Genomic DNA, 25081 nt, shown 5'->3' with positions numbered 1-25081 from the left:
TACTGCGCTGGGGGACTAAGTTTTTTGTGTTTGCTGGCAAGTGTCTTGTTACATGAACCCTGCCACACATGTATCCCCACCTGATCCCCTCAGGGTGGCCGCAGGACCCTCCATTACCCCACTTGTGATGATGCATTATCAGCAGTTTTGGAGTCTTTGGTATCCCGGGTGGAGGTAGCCTGTCAGGGACGGGGGTCAAGAAGAGCGACCCCCGCCTACCCCTATGTCATCTGATATCTCAGATACGGATTCTGAGCTGGTCATTGCAGTCCCTTTTCTGGGGTTGTTGTCTCAGGTACGGTCTCCTCAGACAGTAAGGAGGACGCTTCTGCCTCCGCCATAGCACAAGAAGCGTTGGTGGAAGTACTAGTTGTGTCTGTCCGGGAAACCTTAAATCTTGAGGTTACACCGGCAGAGGTAGCTGAGACTCATATTCCTTTTTTGGTACTAACAAGCCTACCAAAATGGTGAAGGGTTTCCCTTGCCCAAATAGGGTCGTCCGTAAATGAGCCCTGCTATTTCCAAACGCATGGCTAGGCGCTATCATTTTGAGGAATCCCTTATTACAAAGATGGACGGTACCACCAATAGTGGACTCACCGATTTCCAGACTAAATAAAGCCACTGTTATCCCGTTGGATTGACAGAATGGGCCCCACCCATCTCTAGGTTGGGGGGACGTCTTCACCGGTTTCCGGATCCAGGGCTTTCCAGAATCCCGGATAAAGGGGTTCGCAAGGTCATATGGTCGGGATACAAGATCGAGTTTCGATCACTTCCACTGGTGCGATTCTTCCCTTCCAATAGTCGACATCCCCGGGTCGCTTAAAAGCTTTGCGGGGGACAGCTTGATACAACAAGCAGTGGTAGTTCCCATTCCTTGGAGGAGTTCTAGTCGAACTTGTTCACAATGCCCAGGAAAAAGGGCTAGGTGCGTCCAATTCTGGTCTTGGAAGAGATGGAGTCCATCCATACAGTGGTGGCCTCCCTGCATCAGGGGGATTTCCTGGCGTCCATAGACATTTAGGATGCCTATCCTTATATCCCCATCTTCGCAGGACATCAGCGTTTTCGTTGCTTTTCCCAAAGATCATCCCTGGTTCCCACCAGGAGACTGAACTATCTGGGCCTAATTTTGGATACATCCTTGGCAAGAGTGTTTCTCCATGTGGAGAAACTCCAGAAGATTCAGTCAATGATTCGGATGTTGCTGTCCGTCAACTGGCTGGGATTGATAGTCGCCTCCTTAGAGGCAGTACCGTTTGCCCAGTCTCATACCCAAATTCTCCAAAGAGGAGATTCTTCTCATATGGAATCGGAATCCCGATTCCCTGGACAATCGGATCCGATTGAGTGAGCGGACCAGGGAGGCTCTGGTCTGGTGGCTTCGGTCTCCGATGCTCAGCCAGGGGAAGTCATTTCTTCTGATAAATTCCAGGTTACCGATAAATGTGTTGGAACTGAGAGCGATCAGACTTTGTCTGATTTACTGGACCGAGCAGCTCCAGGGCAGCCCCGTTCGGATCCAATCGGACTATGCCACGGTCATGACTTAGGTCGATCACCAAGGGGCACCAAGAGTGCCCTGGCGGCCATAGAAGTGGCCAACATTCTTATTGGGGGAACAGTTGTTCCAGTTCTCTCCGCAATATTTATCACGGGGGTGGACAGGCAGATTATTTCAGCCGTCAAATTCTGGATCAAGAGGAATAGTCTCTTCATCCAGAGGTATTTCACCAGCTGTCCCTTCATTGGGGCACCCCGGATATGGATCTGTTGGTAGGTTGGCTCAACAGGGCTCGCACCCGCGATCCTCTAGCGGATGCAGCAGACGCGCTGAACGGCCTGTAAAGGCAGTATCAGCTACTATATGTCTTCCCCCCTCTCAAATTGCTGCTGAGATTTCTCCGCAGGATAGAGGTGGAGGGAACTCCAGTTATCCTGGAAATTCCGAGCTGGCCTCGTCAAGCCGGGTACGCCGACTTGGACAGGCTAGTCGCGGACGCTCCTTGGAGACTTCCTCTCAGGGAGGATCGGCGGTCTCAAGGACCGATCTTCCATCGTGCTTTACAGTCTCTGGTTTTAATGGCCTGGCTATTGAGACCCAGGTACTGAAGGACAGAGGGTTGTCAGCTTCAGTTATTCCTACTCTAATTAAAGCAAGGAAAGCGACTTCCAGCAAAGTCTCTATTATCGCACATGGAAGACTTATATCGCGTGGTGTGAATCTTTGGAATTTCCCCCACGCACCTATTCGGTGACCCGAATCTTGGCTTTACTGCAAAAGGGGGTTGAGCAGAAACTATCCTTGAGCATTATCAAGGGTCAGGTTTCAGCATTCGCAATCTTCTTTCAGAAGCCTTGGGCTACTCATTCCTTGGTGTCCAGGGGGTGCGGCACTTGGCTCCGCCAGTGCGCGCGCCCTTACCGCCCTGGGATCTTAATTTGGTGTTTGTCGGTTCTTCAGAAACCTCCCTTTGAAAATATCAGGGAGATTCCCTTGCTTACATTATCCCAGAAGGTGGCCTTCTTGGTGGCTATCACTTCTGCACGCAGGGTGTCAGAACTGGCTGCATTATCATGCCATTCCCCATATCTAGTGGTTCATAGGGATAAGGTAGTTCTTCATCCGAAGCCATCCTTTCTTCCTAAGGTGGTTTCAGATTTTCATCTGAATGAAGATATTGTGCTACCTTCCTTGTGTCCTAAGCCCAATCATCCTCAGGAATATGCGTTGCATTCCTTGGATGTGGTTCGGGCAATCGGGGTATACCTGAAGACTACGGAATCGTTCCGTAAGGCGGATTCACTTTTTGTGATCACGGATGGCCCCAGAAAGGGGTTGCCTGCATCTGCCGCGACTATCTCCAAATGGATTAGACAGACGGTGGTACAGGCTTATTCTATTAAGGGTCGGAATCCTCCGTTCCCTGTTGAGGCGCACTCCACTCGAGCGCTCAGTACTTCCTGGGCCTACCGCCATCAGGCGTCAGTGGTCCAGGTGTGCAAGGCGGCTACCTGGTCGTCGGTTCATACCTTTACAAAATTTTATAAAGTTGATGTGATGGCATCGGTGGATGCCTCATTTGGCCGCAAGGTTTTGCAGGCCGCAATTTGAGGAGACCGGGGGTCTACCTCGAGGGTTTTTTTTCCCTTGGAATTTCAGTTGAGTCTCATCGTGTGATTGATGAGCCTTTAAAACTTCTAGTTGGCACTGGTTGGGCCTTCTAGATTGGATTTTGATTTCCATTTTCCCACCCCTCATTTGTGGCACTGCTTTGGGACGTCCAGAGTTGATATTAATCAAGGAGGACTACGTCTGTCAATGAGCGACAGAGAAAAATGGATTTTTGTAAAATCTTAATGTAAAATCCTTTTCTCTTAAGCTCATTGACAGACGTAGTACCCGCCCCTCTGTTTTTGAGTTGGGTTGGGTTAAATTCTCTAAACACTGCTTTGTGACATAACTGATTTGCTGTAGCAGGAAGTGAGAGGATATACCCTCTGGGACTGCCCCTAGGGTGTGGCCAGAACGTTTTCTTTCCTGTCTAGTCCTACTCCTGTAGAGGGCAGTATAACCCGAGTTGATATTAATCAAGGAGGACTACGTCTGTCAATGAGCTTAAGAGAAAAGGATTTTACGGTAAGATTTTACAAAAATCAATTTTTTTCAACTTGGCACTGGGTGACTTTAACTGACAATTGCGCAGTTATGCAATGCTGTACCCAAACAAAATTTACGTCCTTTTTTTCCCCACAAACAGAGCATTCTTTTGGTGGTATTTGATCACCTCTGCGCTTTTTTATTTTTTGCGATATTAAAGAGGAAGTAAACCTGTTTAAAAAAATGTGAAAAAAAAAACCTGTAAAGAAAAAGGCATAATGAGCTAGTATGTATCGCATACTAGCTCATTATGAAGTACTTACCTAAAAACGAAGCCCCCTCCGTGCCGACAGGACGGCCGACATGTCCGGCCGTCCTGCTTCCTGGATCTCGTCCTCCGGCCATCTGGTTGGCTGGGGCCCTATTACATCACTCCCGCGCATGCACGCGGGAGCCGCCATTCACGGCACTGGGATCTAAGGGAACGGCATGGCTGGCCGTTCCTTCAGAGCGCATGTGCCGATTACATCATTGGCTGCATGCACTGTAAATATCTCTTTTCATGAAGTGCTAAAATGGCAGGGCAGTACAACCCCCCCCCCCCAAATTACCACTTTTTGGAAAGTAGACATCCTAAGGAATGTCCTGAGAGGCATGTTGAGCTCATTAAATATTTAATTTTTTTTGTCACAGGTGTTTGAAAAATTACTAAAAAAAACTAAATATATATATTTTTTTACACAAAGTTGTAATTGAAATTATATATTGCTCACGCATGCCATGGGTATATGTGTAATTACACCCCAAAATATAATCTGCTGCTTCTCCTGAGTACAGGGATACCACGTATGTGAGACTTTTTGGGAGCCTAGCTGTGTACGGGACCCCAAAAACCAATCACCACCTTCAGAATTTCAAAGGGCGTACATTTTTCATTGCATTTTCTCACTACCTATCATGGTTTAGGAGGCCCTGAAATGTCAAGATAACACAAAAATTACCCCATTTTGGAAAGTAGACACCCCAAGCTGTTTGCTGAGAGGCATGGTGAGTCCATGGAATATTTTATATTTTGCCACAAGTTTCGGGAAAATTATTATTATTTTTTTTTTGTTTTTTTACACAAAGTTGTCACTAAATGATGTATTGCTCACACATACCATGGGTATATGTGAAATGACACCCCAAAATACATTCTGCTGCTTCTCCTGAGTATGGGGATACCCCATGTGTGAGACTTTTTTGCAGTCTAGCCGAGTACAGGACCCCGAAAACCAATCACCACTTTCAGGCTTTCCAAGGGCGTAAATTGTTGATTTCACTCCTGATTACCTATCACAATTTGGGAGGCCATGAAATGCCAAGACAGCACAACCTCCCGCCCCCCCCCCCCCCAAATGGATGTTTTGAGATTTACACACAATTTGGGTGTTTCATCTGTGAGAGTGTTGCTTTCAGTTCCTACATACAGTTCTGTATTCATCTTTTGAAACTGACCCCCAAATTATTTTTTTTACTTAAAACATTTACAGCTAACCAAAGCACTGATGTGATGTAACGCCTTTTATTTTATTCTTTTAGACTGTACTGTGCTTGCTAGATAGCGGTGCGGATATTAACAGGCCTAATGTTTCAGGATCCACTCCGCTGTACTTTGCATGCAGGTAAGCTTTTTACATTTATAATGCAGGTCTGTGTATTATGGAGCCCTGGAAAGGCAGGTGGTGGTATTGGTACCAATAGCATTGCAGTTGATTAGGAAGTTATTTATTTTATTACAGGTACATGAATAGTGCTGTCCTGCTGTTACACAGCACTTTACTTATATATATTGTACACCCACATCAGTCTCTGCCCTCAAGGAGCTTACAATCTAAGGTTCCTAACTTGCATGCATGCATGCATTCATACACATACTAGGGCAAGTCTTAACTGTTATCTATTTTTAAAACCATTTCAGGTGTGATCTAAGCTGCAGTCATGTTCAGTTGTAGTATGATCCAGCTGCTCAGAGGCACACCTCTTAGCTTATGGCTTCCCAGATGTTCGTGTTTGGCACAGCCATATGCATTTGTTTAGCAGAATGTGAGAAGCCTTCCAATTCAATTGTCTGGGGAATAACAATAGTGGCATGGTTTTTACATCTGTCCAGTCAATTGTCAACCATGATAGGTGTCCGCCAATACCATAAACAATTGAAAATGGATAATAGGCCAATTGTTCTCTCTTGTTTAGTAATTGCTATCACAAAATGCAGCATCTTAACGTATTAAAGGTAAAAGCATTACTTTGACATGAACAGTTCTAGAATATAAAGAAAGTAAGAAAAAAGTATTGATTAGAATCTTACTCTCCCAATGTGACTTTTACCATCTAGAGGGGAGAAAGACCACCACTTCCAAATTTTGCATTGAGTGTTATGGGTTTTCCCTGTATTCATTAGGTTTACAGAGGTTGCACTGATCACATGGGTGGAGGTGCTGGTTTGAAGAACATTGTTGTATGAAGTTGCTAAGGAGATCAGATTGTAGGTGGAGAACAAGACTGTTTATGCAGTATATGGACAATATTAGATTTATTCCATATTGGACATTATATTTACTATTCATTTGTCACAGCAGCTGATCTTTAGTGTTTATATTATTTTGCCAAAATGGTTGGAGTGGCTCTACAATATTGGAGAATGCTCATTAGACAATTAGGGCCTGTTCACACCCACATTCCATGCTGCTTTCCCGCACCGCATTCCAATCGCACTGCCCTTGTGATTTGCATTGGGCGTTAGTGCAAAGTTAATGACACCCCAAATACCAGTTGCAAACGCAATGCATTTTTTGCCCGCACCAGATCGTATTGTACAAAAGTACTATGCCATCCAGTTGCAGTGTGTTTCCAAAAGTAGTGCATGCAGTTAGGTGAAATTTCCACGCTGGTGTTACTGACCTTGTCCTAAAAAAACAAAAAAAACAAAAAAAAAAACAGTAAATGTTTGGCTATTCGCTGACATCCTGCTTTCTTCATTGACCCAGAACTACTATACAGATAAGGAAATCTGACGTCCCTTGCATACTTGTTCCTGGTCAGAAAGTATTGAAACCATAGGATCTGAATGAGAGCAAGACGACTAGTATTTTCAGAATGAGGTCAGCAATGCCCCTCAGAGTAAACCCTTTGCATAGAAAGATGTTAACTCTTAATGGTGGAGTACAGCTAAACAATGAACAGTGCTGCTGCTTTATCATGCTGGACTTTTTCTATACAGTAAGGCTCCTTATTTCATTTGTTACATTGTAGCCCAGCTACAGAACTACCCTGCAACATTATAATCTACTATACACATTACCATCTTAATAAGTATAAAAGTTATCAGGCCAGTCTGCCTATAAAAATAATGAACTAGACAATGACAGCACCATAGACTTTGCCTGTCTCAGCACTGTGGGTAAAACCTTTAGTGCTTTGTTCTATTTTAAAAGATGATCTTCGTATATTGTCTTTCTTTTATATTACATTTTGTACCTCTGAAGGGAAATGACAGTAAATGTGTTTTTGTGGGAGATAAGATTACTTGAAATTAATTTCTTCAGCAGCAATAGCTTGTAGCCAAAAGGAAACACAATGAGAGATTGAGCAAGTGAGATTTGATGTGTTTTTGTTTGTATTACAATTAATATGCGATCAAGCCTACAGCTTGTAACACAAATCATTTCTTTTGTTTTCCTCAGTCACGGACAAAGAGATACAGCACAGATACTTCTGCTACGTGGTGCTAAGTACCTGCCAGACAGAAACGGTGTTACACCATTGGATCTGTGTGTGCAGGTATGTCTTATAAAAAAATACTCCAGCTGTCCATTATTACCATTCCTGATGTAATTGCTTAAAGGCTAAGTTCACCTTTTCGGGCAGAATTTCTTACATCATACCATTACTTTCAGCATACACCTTACAATCTGATTTTACATGCTCCTTCTAGATCTCCCATCAGCTATGTAGTGCCAGGGCCTGCCTGATTTGATACAAATTTAGTGGATTGTTCAGGTGTGTCCTCCAAGGAAATTGTACAGAGATTGTAAAATCAGATTGCATAGTGTATGACAATTTCTATACAAGTACATAGGAGTTAGTGGATGGAGATACTTAGCTGTCAGACCCTGTTCAAATCTTCACATAGCGAGAACTCCCAGCCCTGCATGTGTGGTGTTTTTTTTTTTTTTTTTTTTGGGGGGGGGGTTTGGAGCTTTTCCGCTCATCACGCCCCCTATGCTCAACAATCGTCCCAAAAAAGCTCTAAAACGTTTAATAAAAAAAAATAAAATATATCTTTTTTTCTGGCTTCCTTATGCTCCGGTGCCTACCCAGGGGTATCCTGCATACCTATTAAGCGCAAACATTTATTTATTGCTAATTTTCTCATGCATCCCGAAGAAGGGGAAAAGGGAAACTCATTGATTCATGAGGACTTATTTCCACAATACAATCTGCTACAAGTCAATGTGTTAATATATTAGCATAAAGAGTGACAAATGGGTCACAGTTGGATAAATAGTTGTGTAACAAGTACAATTTGTTTTTATTGACTGGTTGCATGTATTTTACGGTTTTGTAATAAAATATTATATGCTTTTATGTATTGTGTGCGTTTCCCTTTATGCCAGTAAAGTCCGATATTTGCTTTCTAAAAATATTGTGCATATGGTTTTGGATGTGGCATTTGAGTGATAGTTAAAGGAGAAGACTGTACTTCTTCTGTGGCTCACAGGAGTGCAGTTCGTTCTGCACTCCTATGACAAGTTTTCAGCTGACGGCGGGCTGAAGTCCCAGACGGACCATTCGATTTAATGAGTTTATGGCTGGCTCAGTTTGTCATGTATTTGCTAGAGATGCAGCTTGCTGATTCTTTTGTTACTATCCCCCTCTAGAGGTCAGCATTAGTATAGCGTTATTCCTCTATAAAGTGGATGATGTGCACCTGTAGAGGTTGTTGTAATCAATGATGCATTTGGAGCACACATATAGAAATGCTAAGTGGTTTTCTGATCATTCCTTGAATTTTAATTCTGAAGTTAAAAAAAAAAAAAGCATCCCTAATCTGTAGTTGGGTCATAATGTTTGATACTTTACATACCTAATGTTTTAACAATAGTTTACACTAATGTGCATCTTTTTCACACATGCCAACTATTGACAGTGAAACAATATTTTATTTTCTGCCTAATACACTTATTGCAGTGCTATACACAAGATTTCATTCTCTTGTCTTGTGTGGCTTTTTTTTCTCCAAGGGTGGATATGGTGAAACTTGTACTGTGCTTATACAGCATCACCCCAGACTGTTCCAGACATTAATACAGTTGACTCAGAATGAAGATATTCGGGAGAATATGGTACTACTTGTTAGCATTTTCATTGTATTTTTCTTTTTACCTTCTTTCAGTTCAATCCTTATCCGTAACTGGATTTAAGAATCGGAATTTTTTATTGCTGTTGAAATTTGACCACTTTGCAGTAACCTCAAGCAACCAGGGAGTGATAATACTTTGCTGTCATAAAGTTCCAACAGTCCTGTTGCTTTTGTTTGCCTCTTTCTGTGCATAGTTTTTAAATTTTTTGATTGTGCCTTCTTAAATAATGTAAACTACGTTTTTTTTTTTTTTTTCTTCATTATTATACAATTGTCCTAAACAATCAGTATGTCACATACTTTGTGTGCTTGATATTGGATTTTTCATGCATGTTTCAGTTAGGCTCCATTCACACCTGGGCGTTTTTGAGTGTTTTTCAGCTCCAAAAACGCTCAAAAAAAAATGTTCCAAAACGCCCAACAAGTAAAACCCCATTCATTTAAATGGCCCCTGTTCACATCTGATCGTTTTGCAAAATGCCTGTAGCTGAAAAAAGTACATGAGCTTCTTTTTGGGCTGATTACCAGCGTTTTTGATAGATGTCAATGCCTGCCTCCAAAAACGCCTGAAAAAAACGCCTGCAGATCGCGGTAAAAATCACGGTAAACTGCTACGCTCAAGTGTGAATGCAGCCTTAGAGAAGCCATAACCAATTACTTTTTGAAGTCTGTTATTTATTAAATATCAAAGTCATCATAACAAAATAAATGTGTATGTTTAGTCTATTATATTACCTAATTTGTATATATTTATGTAGTTACGGCAAGTCCTGGAACATTTATCCCAGCAAAATGAAAGCCAGTACCATAAAGTACTTACAAGTCTTGCAGAGGTTGCTACTACAAATGGCCACAAACTCCTAAGGTAATGTTTTTATTGAACCACTGGGTGTTTGCAAATGTTGATGTGAATTATACTGGGCACTGGAAAACTGGAGGAACAAATAATGATCCTACTGTACCTGTGTGTGTTAGTGTGTTTTTTGCTACTAATGTTTTAAAGCGTCGGTCATGAAGAAAGTGTGAGGGGTACCATTGCTGGTCTCTTTCTGAAATGACGGTTACCTGGCTGTGTCTGACTTAAAGTGTATCTATGGTGAAATTGTAAAATCATATATTTCCATATTTTAATGATTTCTAGTTTACCCCTAATCTGAACAATCCTGAAGTTTGTAAACATATTTTATGAAGAAACCCCACACATTTACTTCCTTGAATTCTGTGACACTTTTCACTATGCACTGAGAGTAGGTGCTGCCGTGTCACACATTTCAGTCTTTCTACTGAATTAGAGGTGCTGAGAGGAGGTATTTCAGGAGGCAGAGTCAGTACAGGCGGCAATGTATCACTAGACATTTAGTCCTTGGAAATTGAAAGTAAACAGCAGAGGAGAAGCTGCAAGGCATGCAGGGAATCCACGAAGTTGTGGAAAGGGATGACCAGCAGACAGGCAGAACTCTCAACATTACTTTTTTTTTGTATTGATATTAGCCCCTGTTCACACCTGACTGTTTTACTGCTTGTTTCCCTATGCTTAAAGTGATACAAAACACACACTGTTTAATTGACATTGTTAATTCTATATCAGTATTGGATGATAGCAATGTAAATATATGAAAAAAAATATAAAATACATTTTTCCTAATCAATATACAGTTGTTACATGACCCAGATCTTTCCCAGCCTGTCTGCAGGGAAACTTAAGCTGGAGGAGCTTCTAGTCCTCTACGACTAATCACATGTTAAATAATAAAAAAATAATAATTTAAACCAGTTTATTTAATTATTATTATCATACCAATTTATATTTGAAATCAAATTCTTTATATTTTTGTGGAAATATAGCTCGGGAAGATATCTGCCAGTCACTATCACACCCCTTCAGCCTTTGTCTTAGAATAAAAGGGAGGTGAAGCCCCCATTAATCTACATGCAATATCCCGCCCCCATTGTGTTTAGCTGCATAGTGAGCATGGAGGAGGAAGGAGGGAGTAGGCTGTTATTTACCACTGTGTATACACCCACATGTGTGACTCTATAGTCACATGGGATGCTCAGATGTGATAAAGAGGAAGAAGAAACTCACTGAAAACTGAGCATGTGCAGAGTTGCCACCACAGCTGCAAAATCCCTAGCTGAATTGGGGACATGAATAGAAGGTGGAGATATTGAGAAACAGGATCAACCATGTTTTTTGCAGAATACAAAGAACAAATCTCGTAGTGACTGAGTGAGTATGAACAGCATGTAATACAGCATTTGATAGTTTTTTTATGTGGGCTAAGTGACACTTTAACAATGCAGAATTCCATTCTTTCTAACTGCCGCTGTTGACACTTGTACGCTCGGTCGCTCTGTGCCCTACTCTGAAAAAAGTACAAGCTTTTTTTAAGCATAGTCAGACATTTTTGGCTTCATAGACTTCAATAGGAATGCCTGGAAACACACGCGATGGAAGTTTGAGCATTTTTACTGTCTTCCTATAGCACTGCATTTATCCCCTTGCCCAGTCCGGGAAGCACATTCCTAAAGCTTGATACACATGCAAAAACACCTGTAATATGCCTGAAAATGCCTAAAAAAACCTTAAAGTGCTTAAAAATGAACCGGAATAAGTTCTGCCTACATGTGAATGCAGACTTCCGATGCTTATGTTTATGAAATGAAAGTGTGTGCTGTGACCATTGATCCCTTGAATAGTACTTTTGAATCAGAGACCTAGACTAAGCATACGTTTAAATGAGTGTCAGAAAAGTGTCGTACCTCATTATGTCTATATTTTATTAAAGTGAACCATAGAGAATAGCTCACACATACACAAAAAAAGTTGCTTTCAAATCTTGCAAGGCTGTTTAAAAACACCTGCTCTTTTTAGGTTAATATAGGGATTTAGTCACACCATATAGCCATATTGTGCTTAAGCACACCATTAGGTCAAAGTAACCCATTTTCAGTGGGTCCTACACTATTCATAGAAAAGATAAATCCCACTTCTCAGAACCATAGGGCATACTCACTCCTTGCATGGGAGAAGTTTGCAGGCTGCAGATTCCTCTGCTAAAACTGCAATGAAGGGGACCCCTCCTATAACTACTCACAGGTGGACAATATTAATGAGGTATTGGTGTGGAAGAGTGGGGTGCTCCACCCAGAAGTCTGGTCAGGACTTATCCCCATATTTACTTAATGAGAGCAGGTGTTTTTAAATAGCCTTGCAAGATTTGAAAGCAACTTTTTTTTTTTTGTGTATGTGTGCGTTATACTCCATGGTTCAATTTGTGTATTGGTCTTTATAGCAGCACCAACCTTAGAATTGTGTGTTTTTAGGGTGTGCCCCCCAATATCTTTTTGTTACATGTTAAGTCTTGACCAGACTTATGGGCGGACCACCCCATTCGTCGGGGATCTAGTGTGGAGATCCGCCCGCCTGTGTAAACACAAGCGGGCGGATCTCCTCAGTGACAGGGAGTGACAGATCACAGTGTTCAGCATAGCTGGACATCCGATCTGTCCCTGTCTCACACAGTCACCTCCCCCCCCCACACGTCAGTAAGCACCAGGCATACATTAACCCCTCCCTATCCAATACAATTAACCCCTTCCCTGCCAGTGTCATTTTTACAGTAACAGTGCATATTTATAGCACTGATTACTGCAGTAATGTCACTGGTACCCCCAAAAGTGTCAAAAATGTCAGTCAAGGGTCCGATCTGTCCGCCGCAATGTCGCAGTCCCGCAAAAAAAATCGCAGATCGCCGCCATTACTCGTTAAAAAAAAAAACACCAAAAATGACATAAATCTTTCCCTTTGTTAGTAAACGCAATAACTTTTGCTCAAACCAATCAAAATACGCTTATTGCGATTTTTTTTTTACCAAACATGGGTAGCAGAAAACAAATTGGCCAAAAATTTAAAAAAAAATTGTTTTTTACATCTTTTTTGGGGGGAATTTCATATAAAAAAAATGTTAAAAATATTGTTATTTTTTCAAAATAAACGCTCTTTTTTTGTTTATAGCGCAAAAAGTAAAAATCGCACAGGTGATCAAATACCACCAAAAGAAAGCTCTGTTTGTGGGAAAAAAAGGACGTAAATTTCGTTTGGGTACGGCATCGCACGACCGCGCAATTGTCAGTTAAATTCGCACAGCGCCGAATCGCAAAAAGTGGCCCAGACGTAAGACAGCAAAATGCTCTAGTGGTAAAGTGGTTAATAAGATCAGGTGTTTTTAAACAGCCTTGCAAGATTTGAAAGCAACTTTTTTTTGTGTATGTGTGCGCTATTCTGTATGGTTCATGTATTTGTATTTGTATATTGGTCTTGATAGCAGCACCAACCTTAGAATTGTGTGTTTAGGGTGTGCCCCCCAATATCTTTTTGTTATATTTATTAAAGGTCAGCTACTTGGATAGTATTTAAGCCAAAGCATCACCGATATAGCCAATGAACCAGCATTCCCACAGGAGAGTTCATCAGTGGCAGCCTTCATGATCCTCTCATGATAGTGTTGCTGAAAAGGTTTCGATTTTGCTCTCTTGCTTGGCACTGGTGGACTAAGGCCCCTTGCACATGGGCCTGTTCAGCTGAAGTGTGTCCCTCCAGGCATGTTAGTGTGCCTTGGAGGATACAAGTGCAGTGTCCAGCCCTGCTGCAGGCAGCCTGTCAGTCTATGGCAGACTGTGTGGCTGGACGGGACTGAATGCTGTTCTGAGTGCAATCAGAGTTTAGGGCCCTGTGCATTCAGGGACAAAGGCCAGAACACAGAATTCCTGTATTTCTAAATACACAGTACCCTAAACACTAGTATCACTCAGTACAGCGTTCAGTCACATTCAGTTGCAGACTTCTATAGACTTTGATAGGCTGCCTGCAGCGTGGCTAGATGCTTCATTTGTCCCTCCTAGGTGCACTAAAATGCTAGGAGGGATGCACTCTAACTGCACAACCCTATGTGCAAGGGCTTTAGAAGTCCTTGAAATAAAAAAGTAAATAAAAGGGGTAGCCTGTACGTTGTGGAGAGTTTTTTTGATAAAACAAGTGATACATTGTTATATAGTGCGATTATTGCATTTGAATATTTGTCTCTTTCCAATTGAAGTAATTTGTTTGTTACCCTTGGAATATGTACCACAATCCATGTAAAATTGAGATTTTATTCAAAACAATAAAAATGTATCCCATTTTTCCTTGTCAAATTTGTTTATTACCCGTTTTAAGAGTTTTGGCAGAGAGAAAAATGCTAAATGCAATGTCCTGAGTATTTCTGATGTTGGCCCTGTGTATTAGAGCAGTGAGCTCTAACCACTGACACAGAAGCCACATTCCTTTTGATATGGCTCTCGGTAGACTCTCATTACCCATCTAGCCGAGTTCCTGATGCTTTATGCTGTATATTTGTTCAGAGCTGATTTAAAAACTGCTTTTATCTTAGATTAAATTGATCAAGATGACTTTATGTGAAACCTTTCCAAATTTGGTGAGGCCATGCTCCTGCTTTTTGCATGTGAATAAGGCATACAACTTACCAAAGTTTGAGCATCTTTGTACTGGGTAAATTTTATTAATGGTTGTATCCATCCCACAAGGAATTACGCCAATCTTGGAAGCTTGGAAAGATCGTAGGACATTGCTACTCATAAATCTTCTCTTAGTAATGGGTGATCCAAAAGTGCACATATCCTTTTTAAGCATGAAAACTGACTGCTTACAAAATTAGGTTGACACCGGAGGGCCTAATCACCTGCTGTCATGTATTCTTATGGGGCTTCAGTAGTGTGATCTTTAAGATGCATTTTCTAGAATGCACAGCTGCCCCCCCCCCCCCCCGCCACCGCTTCCTTAGCCTGACCATGTCACAGATTCTTATTCTTTTTGCTGCATTTGAGATAATATCCTAGGTAAACTGAATTTGTTAAGGATGTCTCTGAGAGGTATAGGAAGCCAGTGTCATGTGATTGCTCCATTTTTGGTATAAGGGAGGGGGAGGGGGGGGTAATGCACATGCACAATCACACTGATGCTGCAGCATAAAGGTAGGTAGGTAGGTATGTATGTATGGTGGTGGTTTTTTTTTTTTTTTTTTTCCAGAACCCCATATATCTTCTTTTTTAACATGATTTTTCACTGAGGAAAAGTAGTTGTCAGTCATACACCTTTAGATAAATTACAGATGTTAAGAAAAGGTATCCATGAACATAGGATAAATATTTGCATTACATAATTATTCTAGTCATATATTCAGTGATGCCATATAGTACCAACCTGAACAGATTTTGTTTGGGCAAATCATTAAAAAGACAATCGCATATCCACCTTACAGGAAAGAACAGGGGCACAATAAGATGACCAGATAAAGGTTGCAGCTTTGAAATAGTTATTTTTTTTCAAAGACTGTGCTGTGGCACAGCTACTTCTACTGCTACGTTATTTTATTACATATATTTTTTTCATTTTTATACACACTCTGTATTCTGTGCCAACGAAATCAAGCAGTCTGAACCCCAAATCCATTAACCTGAAAAAACAGCCTCTATTTTGGGTGGTCTCCTATAAGCTAGTAATGAAATGCAGCTTCTGTCTTTGTTATCGCTGCTTTTCAGCTTAGATGAATGGAAGATAGAAATAAAAAATTCCAACCCACTCAGTTGCGTGTGATGTTGATCCTAGTCATTCAGTACAATTGTTCACATACAATACAGGTAGCGATCGAGTGGTTGTTGCATTCTATGGCCATGTGTTTCCATGTGAGCCCAATTCGTCTTTGTTGTTCAGGATGTTTTGTGCTGTTTTATGATACAGCGAACATATTTTGATTATATTTGGTCCTATTTAAAATTGTAAAACCATCACTTGTCTTTCTCTAGTCTCTCTAGCAGTTATGAAGCTCAGATGAAGAGTCTGCTGCGCATTGTCCGGATTTTTTGCCATGTTTTTCGCCTTGGTCCCTCCTCTCCCAGTAATGGAAATGACATGGGCTACAATGGAAACAAAACTCCAAGAAACCAGGTGTTCAAGGTCAGAAAAGTATATGACGCTTTTAGGAAGATAGACGTAAAAGAGATGAATATGACAAAGCATGCAATCATTTATCAGACCCCTTCTCCACAGGACGTAAGTTTGGATGCATCATGCATGTCACTTTTAGTTCAGTTCATTGACTTCCCTCTTTTTTTCTTCTTGGCCAATCAGAACAGCATTTGATTCACTTTCCTTAATTATATTTCTTTATTGTCATAACACCTTTCCCAAGTTGATTTAAATTTGCAGCCCACTTGGCTTATCCACTTGGCCTCTGGAAGGTTTTACCCCCTTCATGACATTTTTTGCTATTCAGCACTGTGCTTGTTTAACTGGTAATTGCTCAAGCATGCAACACTGTTCACAAATTAAATTTTATATCATTTTTTTTCTCACAAATAAGAGCTTTCTTTTGGTGGTATTTGATCACCACTGTTTTTTTTTTCCCGGTATAAACAAGAAAAATAGACAGAAAATTAAAAAAAAAAAATTGAAAACACCTAATAGTTTCTACTTTTTGTTATAAAACATATCCAATAAAATCAAATTTCTTCAGTAATTAAGGCCAAAATGTATTCCGCTACATGCCTTTAGTAAAACAAAATCCCAGTAAGTGTATATTAATTGGTTTTGTGTGAAAGTTATAGCGTCTACAAACTATATAATGTATATGTATTTGAAAATCGATGTACTGACGGCCTATCTAACTTCTTGGGGCGCTAAAATGCCAGGACAATACAAATACCCCAAAATTACCCCTTTTTGGAAATTAGACAGTCCAAGGTATTTAGTAAGAGGCATGGTGGGTTTTTTTACGTAATTTTTTGTCACAATTTTTCAAAAATTAGAAGTGAAGTAAAATGTATTTTTTTTTTTTGTCACCAGTACAGTTCAGAGTCGTCATATGACTGGTGTGGCAGTGATCAGGGATACTGATTGGTGTCTGTCACTGACTGGTGACAGTATGTTTAAAAAAAAAAAACACAACTTTTTTTGTTCCTTATCAGAGTGGTTCAGTGTGACACTGTACTACTTTTGAGAGGTGGGATTTTTTTTTTTACACTGTTATTGCTTATTACAAGTGATGATCACTGTTCTAAGCAAAAGTTTTAGCTTTTATGAATGACTTTCATTTATGACAGCTTGTAATCTGTGATTGACTACAACTAGTCTCATGGTACAGGTTGCTGTGATTGGCCCATGTATCATGTGATAGCTGTGGGCCAATTACAGCATCACATTGGCATTCATGACTGTTTTGTTGACTTTCTAATCATGTGATCATTATGATCAATCATAGTGATTGCATGATATTTATCACCATCTGCTTTGTCCGGTGGGATGGCGCTGATGTGCATGTGCAATAATTCTAGCACCAGACATCATGTGTATCTCTAAACTGGTAACCTGTTAAGGCGCTTAAAGCGGCTGTGGAGCGTTTAAAAGTGATTGTAAAGTCTCGTTGTTTGTTGTATAGTGGATTTGCAAAGAGCAGCCTGGATCCTCCTCCTTCTCCTGGCCCCTTGCTTTTGGGGCACCTGACCTGAGCTGCAGCTCCGTCTGTCCATTGAGACACGGAGCTGCCATTCGGTCCCGTCCCCTCTCTCTCCAGTTTGGCTGGCTGACTTTGACAGCGGCGGGAGCCAATGGAGCTGCTGCTTTGTACCAGCTAATCGGGAGGGAGAGTCCCGTACGGCCGAGGGATTCGTGGACATCGCGGGACAGAGATCGGGTTCAGGTGAGTTAAATGGGGGATGCTGGGGAGGCTGCTACACACAGAATGTTTTTATCTTAAAGCTTAGAATGCATTAGGACAAAGGTGTCAAACTCAATTTCAACGCGGGCCGCATCAGTATTATGGTCGCCCTTAGAGGGCCAGGTCAATCTGTAGCCCACCACTATCAGAAGCCAAGAGCCCCCCTTACATCACAGTGCATCGCCGTTACCATGTGCTGCTGTTGGGAAGAAGCTGGAGGCAGAGCTGGGAAGCAGCAACTGCAGGGTCTGGAGGAGGGCTGGAGTCAGCTGAATGCTGAGACCAGTGGAGGCGGAGAAGAGGGGGTGCTACGGCTGCACAGAGAGGTGCAGGATCTGTAGGAGTCGTCGTGTCCTCCTCTCTGCTGCCAACTGCTGAGTTGGGGGGGGTGGTCCTCTCTGCAGCTGCAAGGGGAAGCACAGGATCTGGCAGAGGAGTTCTGTCCTCTCTGCTGCCATCTGCTGAGACGAGGTGGGGGCAGAGATGAGGGAGATGCTGCAGGAGAGGTACAAGGGCCACATGAAATGGCCTGGATGGCCTGATTCAGCCCACGGGCCTTGTTTGACACCTGTGCATTAGGATAAAAAAAATCTTCTTGCTTTACAACTCCTTTAAGTACCGTAGTTTGGTGCCATTCCACGGGTGAATACAATTTTAAAGTGGGACATGTTGGGTATCTATTTACTCAGCATAACATCATCCTTTTATATTTTACAAAGAAAGTTGGATATTATAGTGTTTGCAATTCAGTTTATTAAAGTGAGGGTTTTCCCTGTGCAAATACTGTGTGACAAAAAATTGCAACTCCTACAATTTTATTCTATAGGGCCTCTGCTATATATATATATATATATATATATATATATATATATACACACATACAGTATCTCCCAAAAGTGAGTACACTTCACATTTTTGTAAATATATTATTATATCTTTTCATATGACAACACTGAAGAAATGACACTTTGCTACAATGTAAAGTAGTGAGTGTACAGCTTGTATAATAACAGTGTAAATCTGCTGTCACCCTCAAAATTTCTCAACACACAGCCATTAATGTCTAAACTGCTGGCAACAAAAGTGAGTACACCCCTACGTAATAAATGCCCAAATTGGGCCCAATTAGCCATTTTCCTTCCCCGGTCTCATGTGACTTGATTTGTGTTACAACGTCTCAGGTGTGAATGGGGAGTAGGTGTGTTAAATTTGGTGTTATTGTTCTCATTCTCTCATACTGGTCACTGGAAGTTCAACATGGCACCTCTTGACAAAGAACTCTCTGATGATCTGAAAAAAGAATTGTTGCTCTACATGTAGATAGTCTAGGCTATAAGAAGATTGCCAAGACCCTGAAACTGAGCTGCAGCACGGTGGCCAAGACCATACAGCGGTTTAACAGGACAGGTTCCACTCAGAACAGGCCTCGCCATGGTCGACCAAAGAAGTTGAGTGCACGTGCTCAGCGTCGTATCCATATTTAGGAAATCGACGTATGACTGCTGCCAGCATTGCTTCAGAGATTGAAGGGGAGAGGGGGTCAGCCTGTCAGTGCTCAGACCATACGCCGCACACTGCATCAAATTGGTCTGCATGGCTGTCGTCCCAGAAGGAAGCCTCCTCTAAAGATGATGCACAAGAAAGCCCGCAAACAAGCAGACTAAGGACATGGATTACTGGAAACATCCTGTGGTCTGATGAGACCAAGATAAACGTATTTGGTTCAGATGGTGTCAAGCGTGTGTGACCGCAACCAGGTGAGGAGTACAAAGACAAGTGTGTCTTGCCTACAGTCAAGCATGGTGGTGGGAGTGTCATGGTCTTAGGCTGCAGGAGTGCTGCTGGCTCTGGGGAGCTACAAGTCATTGAGGGAACCATGAATGCCAACATGTACTGTGACATACTAAAGCAGAGCATGATCCCCTCCTTTCGGAGACTGGACCGTAGGGCAGTATTCCAACATAACGACCCCCAAACACACCTCCAAGGAGACTACTGCCTTGCTAAAGATGCTGAGGGTAAAGGTGATGGACTGGCCAAGCAGGTCTCCAGACCTAAACCCTATTGTGCATCTGCGGGGCATCCTCAAGTGGAAGGTGGAGAGTGGAAGAAGTCTCCAGTGGCAACCTGTGAAGCTCTGGTGAACTCCAGGGTTAAGGCAGTGCTGGAAAATAATGGTGGCCACACAAAATATTGACACTTTTTAGGCCCAATTTGGACATTTTATCTTAGGGGTGTACTCACTTTTGTTGCCAGTGGTTTAGACAATAATGGCTGTGTTGAGTTTTTTTGAGTGGACAGCAAATTTACATTGTTATACAAGCTGTACAATCACTACTTTACATTGTAGCAAAGTGTCATTTTATTCAGTGTTGTCACAAGAAAAGATATAATATATTTACAAAAATGTGAGGGGTGCACTCACTTTTGTGAAATACTGTATGTATACACACACACGCCAATAAGTTCTTACCCTGGTCGTGAACTAGCACGGAGACCCCTGTAAAATGCGTTAAAAGTTTGTCTGTTTTGGATGTTTGGCATGATGATATTTCTATAAATTCAAGCAACTTTAATCTGTGGTGGAGTGCGACCTTCTTTTCCTACAAACTTCTCTACGATGGTGAGCCGAGGTGAGCACCCAGCTGGATTGCAGAGCACAGCTGATTGAGCCTGAGTGGTGTTGCTCTCTCTTTTGCAAGTTCTTACCCTCACCAAGATCCAGATGCAAGTCCACTGACTCTTCCTGTCCTACATATCTAACTAATATGTTTACACACCTCTCACCTTTAATATCATCTGCGTAGAAGTATGCAGATTTGGAGGAAAACCTGCAGACCACATGACCTTGCTGGATGAATTTTGCACCCTAGCCTTTTTGGAGGTGGGTGATGAAGCATGTTTCCAGCTTTCATCCATGGTTACTAATCAGTTTAAAAAGTCCTCCTCATCTTTGTGGTACAGGTCCAAAATGCTTTGTGCACATTCCACACGTTGCGGTGTTTGGAAAGGTGTCAGTAACCTGGGAACCCATTTCTCTTGGCTCTAACTATAATTCACCATGACCTACAAAAACAATTGGCATGCATATTACTATGATATCCACCTATAAACCTGCAAAATTTCTGATCAATAGCACCTATTTCTGATCCCTGATCATCTAGATCATGGTGAGGATACGAATTTATTGGCCTCCCTGTGTGTTTGTGTGTGTGTATGTATATATATGTGTGTTATATATAGTGTGTTTGGGGGTTCAAAGTAATTTTCTAGCAAAAAAAGTAGATTTTTACCAGGTATTAAAGTGGTAATCACAGACTCAGAACAGGTATGTAACTTCACAGATATTCCTTTGTTTGGTGCTTGAATGTTGTGTCTGTAACTCAGAAAGTAATGGATCTACTTCTTAAGCAAGTACTTTTCTCTATCTTACATCGTAGGACACAGGGCATCTTTGTATCCATTACAATAGGCTTTTGCTGCCACTTTCATTTGATTGGACAGTGGCAATAACTCCCTCTCAGGCAGGCCTAGCCTCAGTTTTTTGCTAGTGTCATAGATAATGGACGTGTTTGTGCAGTCTCTGCACATTTTACTCCTTTTCAGCTTTTTTTTTTTCTTAGACTTCTCCATGGAAACAGGGGACTGACTACACCCCAGATCTATTACCTACCACCAAGCCAGGTCCACAGGATACATTCCCAATGTAGAATACTACCAGGCAGTTGCTCCAGAGCTTTGTAAATGAGGTAAAGCTGCATCTTTAAAAGAATACCCTATCACATGCATGAACAGGGCCAAGCGGCACTGTCCAGACATGTTCAGACAGAGAATTAAGGGCCTTGAAGCCTGATCGGACAATCGTGGGAGAAATAAAAAACTCATCCTACAAGCTACCAGTACTCACTGATACAAGTCACAAGATTGCTCTAATTGCTATATAGTATATACAGCTGATGAGAAAAGATATTTATCAGTTTATATTTACTAAATGAATTGCATTTCCATTGTCTGTATCCTGTAGACCAGATATAGCAAATGCAGGATCTGGGTTTAGTAACACTTTAACAGTACAATGTCTGCATCTGCCCTAAAATATGTCAATGCTGATCGCCTTCTGAAAAAGCTAGTTGGCAGGTAGCCATGCTAATCCTCAGGGTCCATTAGTTTCTGACATCCCTTCAAAAAGCCGAGGCTACCAGACGTTGATCAGTGTATCCTGTCAGTGGAGGGGTCCTGCTGTCAGAAATACAATGGTACAGCGAAGAGGGGTCCTCCATCCACCTTGCATGTGTGGATGGGGAAATTTATTCATTCTCTTTCATTCAGCCTACTGGCTGTTCACCAAAAATGCGCCATCAATGCAAGCTTCTTTACCACACAAAGGTGTCAGGGATTTATACTGCCGAATGGTAAATGCTGTCTGTGGGGAACAGTTATCGCACACAACTAATGCTGCTAATACCTGTACTTGGAGTCTGTTTTGTAAAGAGACACTGGGGTTGGATTTACTAAAGGCAAATAGACTGTGCACTTTGGAAGTACAGTTGCTGCAGAGCCTAGTACACGGCTTGACAAACCCCAAGCGCCAAGAAGTTTTCTCCTGACGTGCCGCCAAAAATCTCTTTTCTCTTTCGTTCATTGATGGACACAGCTCCTGGTATTCATAACCATTGGGTTATGCTTCCCCCTACAGAAGTAGGACACTAGGAAGAAAAGCATTCTGGCTATACCCATGGGCAGTTCCAAGGGGTATACACCCTCTCTCTGCTATAGCCACTCTTTTTTTTTCTGCCTATTTAGGAGTAAGGACCTAGTTCCTTGCTGGGATCTTTGGTCCTGGCAATTTTTTTTTTCTTTTTAGATAGAAATTTTTTCTCCTGGGTTTTTCCTGTGAGATCTACAATCCACTGTCAGACTGGGCGATGGGCTAGATATTCTAGATCCAGTGGTCACCCCAGTCTGGCTAGCGATCGCGCGCCGACCTCAGCTCCTCACTAGGCAGGCTGCGACATAGCCCCACTGGACAGGGGCTGGTCTGTGAGTTAAACTCCTCATGAGGTCGCATACGACCAGGTCTCGGCCCGAGTCGCAGCATTCCTTCTTCTGGCCGACAGCCCCCCATTTAGATTGAGGGGGGTTATGTCTGGAGCGGTGCCCGTCTTGTTCCTGGTATGATGCGTAGCTGTCCCCCCCCCCCTCTCTCTCCCTGGAGGGTTTTGGGGTGGACATGGGCCCCTCCTTGGGACAGTCAGACCCCCGGGTTCTCCTCCTTCCTGCAGGCACCCCCCCTTCCCGAGTCCCCCCCCCCCCTCCACATACGCATTGGCTGTTTGGGTGGTCTGGCCACTGTTCCTGGTGTGGGGGCTTGGCGCTTACTAGCGATCGGGGCCGGGGGGTGCACAGCCAGCATACGGACGATTGACTGTGCAGGGGGGGTTGTACATGGTTGGGGGGGCTCCTACCAGGGCCCCCCATCCTGCCTGGATCTGTCCCTGAGGCCTGGTCTCCCTCCTAGGTCCCTGTATGCTTCGTGGGGTCTCCATTTTGTAGCCTGTATATTCCTACACACAGCGGCCATGTTTGTGTAGTCCGGTGGTCATTTTGCTGTGGCCATGACAGTGGAGCCCAAGTGGGCAGAGATTTTGACGGTGGGAGTCATTCCTCATCCCCTGATGCTGACTCATGGATGAGTTTATTTCTTGATCGCCGCATGTGTAGTGCTTGGTGCTTGGTTGTCCCTTAGCTGTATTTTTTACACCTTTTGTGGGGTCCCCCTGGTGACTCATGGAGTCTTTGGAGCACATTTCCCCACCTGATCCCCTCTGAGGCTGCGGGGGCCCTCTGAGTCCCAACCATGCACTGACGGCGGTCCTGGAGTCCCTTGTGTCCCGGGTGGAGGTTACTTTCGGCGGCGGGGTAGCAAAAAGTGCCCCCCGCCTTCCCCTTTCCTCATCTGTCTCATCAGATCCTGAATCTGATTTGGCTGGCGCGGATGTGGGTCACCCTGCTGGGTCTGCAACCACGAATCCTCTGATAGTGAGGATGATTCATCCACGTCTGCGACCACTAACAAAAAGGTGCTGGTGGATGCACAGATTGTATCTGTGCGTGAGACCCTAAAGATGGAGGACACAGCTGAAGCTGCGGCGGAGGCTCAAGTACCTTTTGGCACTCTCAAACCATCCAGAGCGGCAAAGGTGTTTCCTTTCCCTGCTTTTTTTTGTTGCTAAAGAGTGGGGATGACCAAAGCGTCCCCTTGGGGTCCCTAAGCGATATCCTAGGTATTACCCCTACGAGGAATCCCTTATTAAGAAGTGGACTGTTGCACCGGTGGTGGACCCTCCGATTTCCAGATTAAACAAGGCATCCATGATTCCGATTTGAAGAGTCCCCGGCCTTTAAGGATCCGGATGACCGGAAGGCAGAGGCTGTGGCCCGCAATATGTACACTCTGGCTGGTCCGGCATTAAGGCCGGTATTCACCATTGCGCTAGTGTCGCAAACTCTGACCGAGTGGGCTAAGCTCTTACGCCGGAACCTGGAGGGGGAGCAGCTCCCTCCTGCCTTTTGCCGAGCTGGTGGACAAGCTGGTCCAGGGGCTGCAGTTTATCTCTCCTGATGGCTCGCCTCTCTGTTTTGACAGTGGTTCTTCGGCGTGTCTTTTGGCTCAAGTGCTGGTCTGTGTGTCCAAGGAGATTGCCTGTTTGGAGCTACCCTGGATGAAATTCTAGGTCTCACAGGGGGGAAGAGTACTTTTCTTCCGCAGGCTACTAAGGGCAAGGAACCTCGTCATAGACGTGGGCCTTCCTTCTCATAGGAAGTTTTTTCTTCCCTCAGGGTCGACTGACAAGGGCTCGAAGCCTTTCAGGGCCTCTTCAGGAGGATCCAAACGAACTTGGTCTGGCAAGCCAAGATCGGGCTTCTCCAGACCCATGGATAAGGCTCCTTCAGCATGAAGGTACGCCCTCACCTGTATCGGGGGTAGGGGGACATCTTCGCTGGTTTCTGGATCCATGGACTTTCCTGTTACGTGACAAGTGGTTCCACAAATCATTCAGTCCGGCTACAAGATCGATTTTCGCTCTTGTCCACCGACAAGGTTTTTTTCTTTCCAATGTGCGCCTGTACCCAAACCGCTTACAGGGCCTGTTTGGAGCTGTACACGACCTGTTCCTTCAAGGGGTGTTTTGAGCTGTACAAGGCCTGTTCTTTCAAGGGGTGATTGTCCCAGTTCCGACTTCGGACCGTTTTCAGGGTTTTTATTTAAACCTGTTCACAGTCCCCAGAAAGGGAAGT

General features: G+C 43.1%; 1 protein-coding gene across 2 annotated transcripts in view; it reads left to right on the top strand.

Annotated features, from left to right (window-relative positions):
* HACE1 (HECT domain and ankyrin repeat containing E3 ubiquitin protein ligase 1) overlaps nucleotides 1-25081 on the top strand; it is a 205960-nt gene that overhangs the window by 44846 nt on the left and 136033 nt on the right. The window contains exons 7-11 of one of the 2 annotated variants that reach the window (XM_082250000.1): nucleotides 5186-5268; nucleotides 7330-7426; nucleotides 8890-8991; nucleotides 9767-9873; nucleotides 15873-16023. In XM_082250000.1, the coding sequence (XP_082106126.1) occupies nucleotides 5186-5268; nucleotides 7330-7426; nucleotides 8890-8991; nucleotides 9767-9873; nucleotides 15873-16023 (540 nt within the window). Of the gene's footprint in view, nucleotides 1-5185; nucleotides 5269-7329; nucleotides 7427-8889; nucleotides 8992-9766; nucleotides 9874-15872; nucleotides 16120-25081 lie in introns of both variants that reach the window. The other variant, XM_082249999.1, reaches the window with a different exon arrangement.

This window comes from Pelophylax lessonae (assembly GCF_965119305.1).
Source record: "Pelophylax lessonae genome assembly, chromosome: 3".
In the NCBI taxonomy this organism is placed as follows: Eukaryota; Metazoa; Chordata; class Amphibia; order Anura; family Ranidae; genus Pelophylax; species Pelophylax lessonae.
The sequence above is the reverse complement of the archived record's forward strand: the minus strand, read 5'-3'. Positions and strand labels throughout refer to the sequence as shown.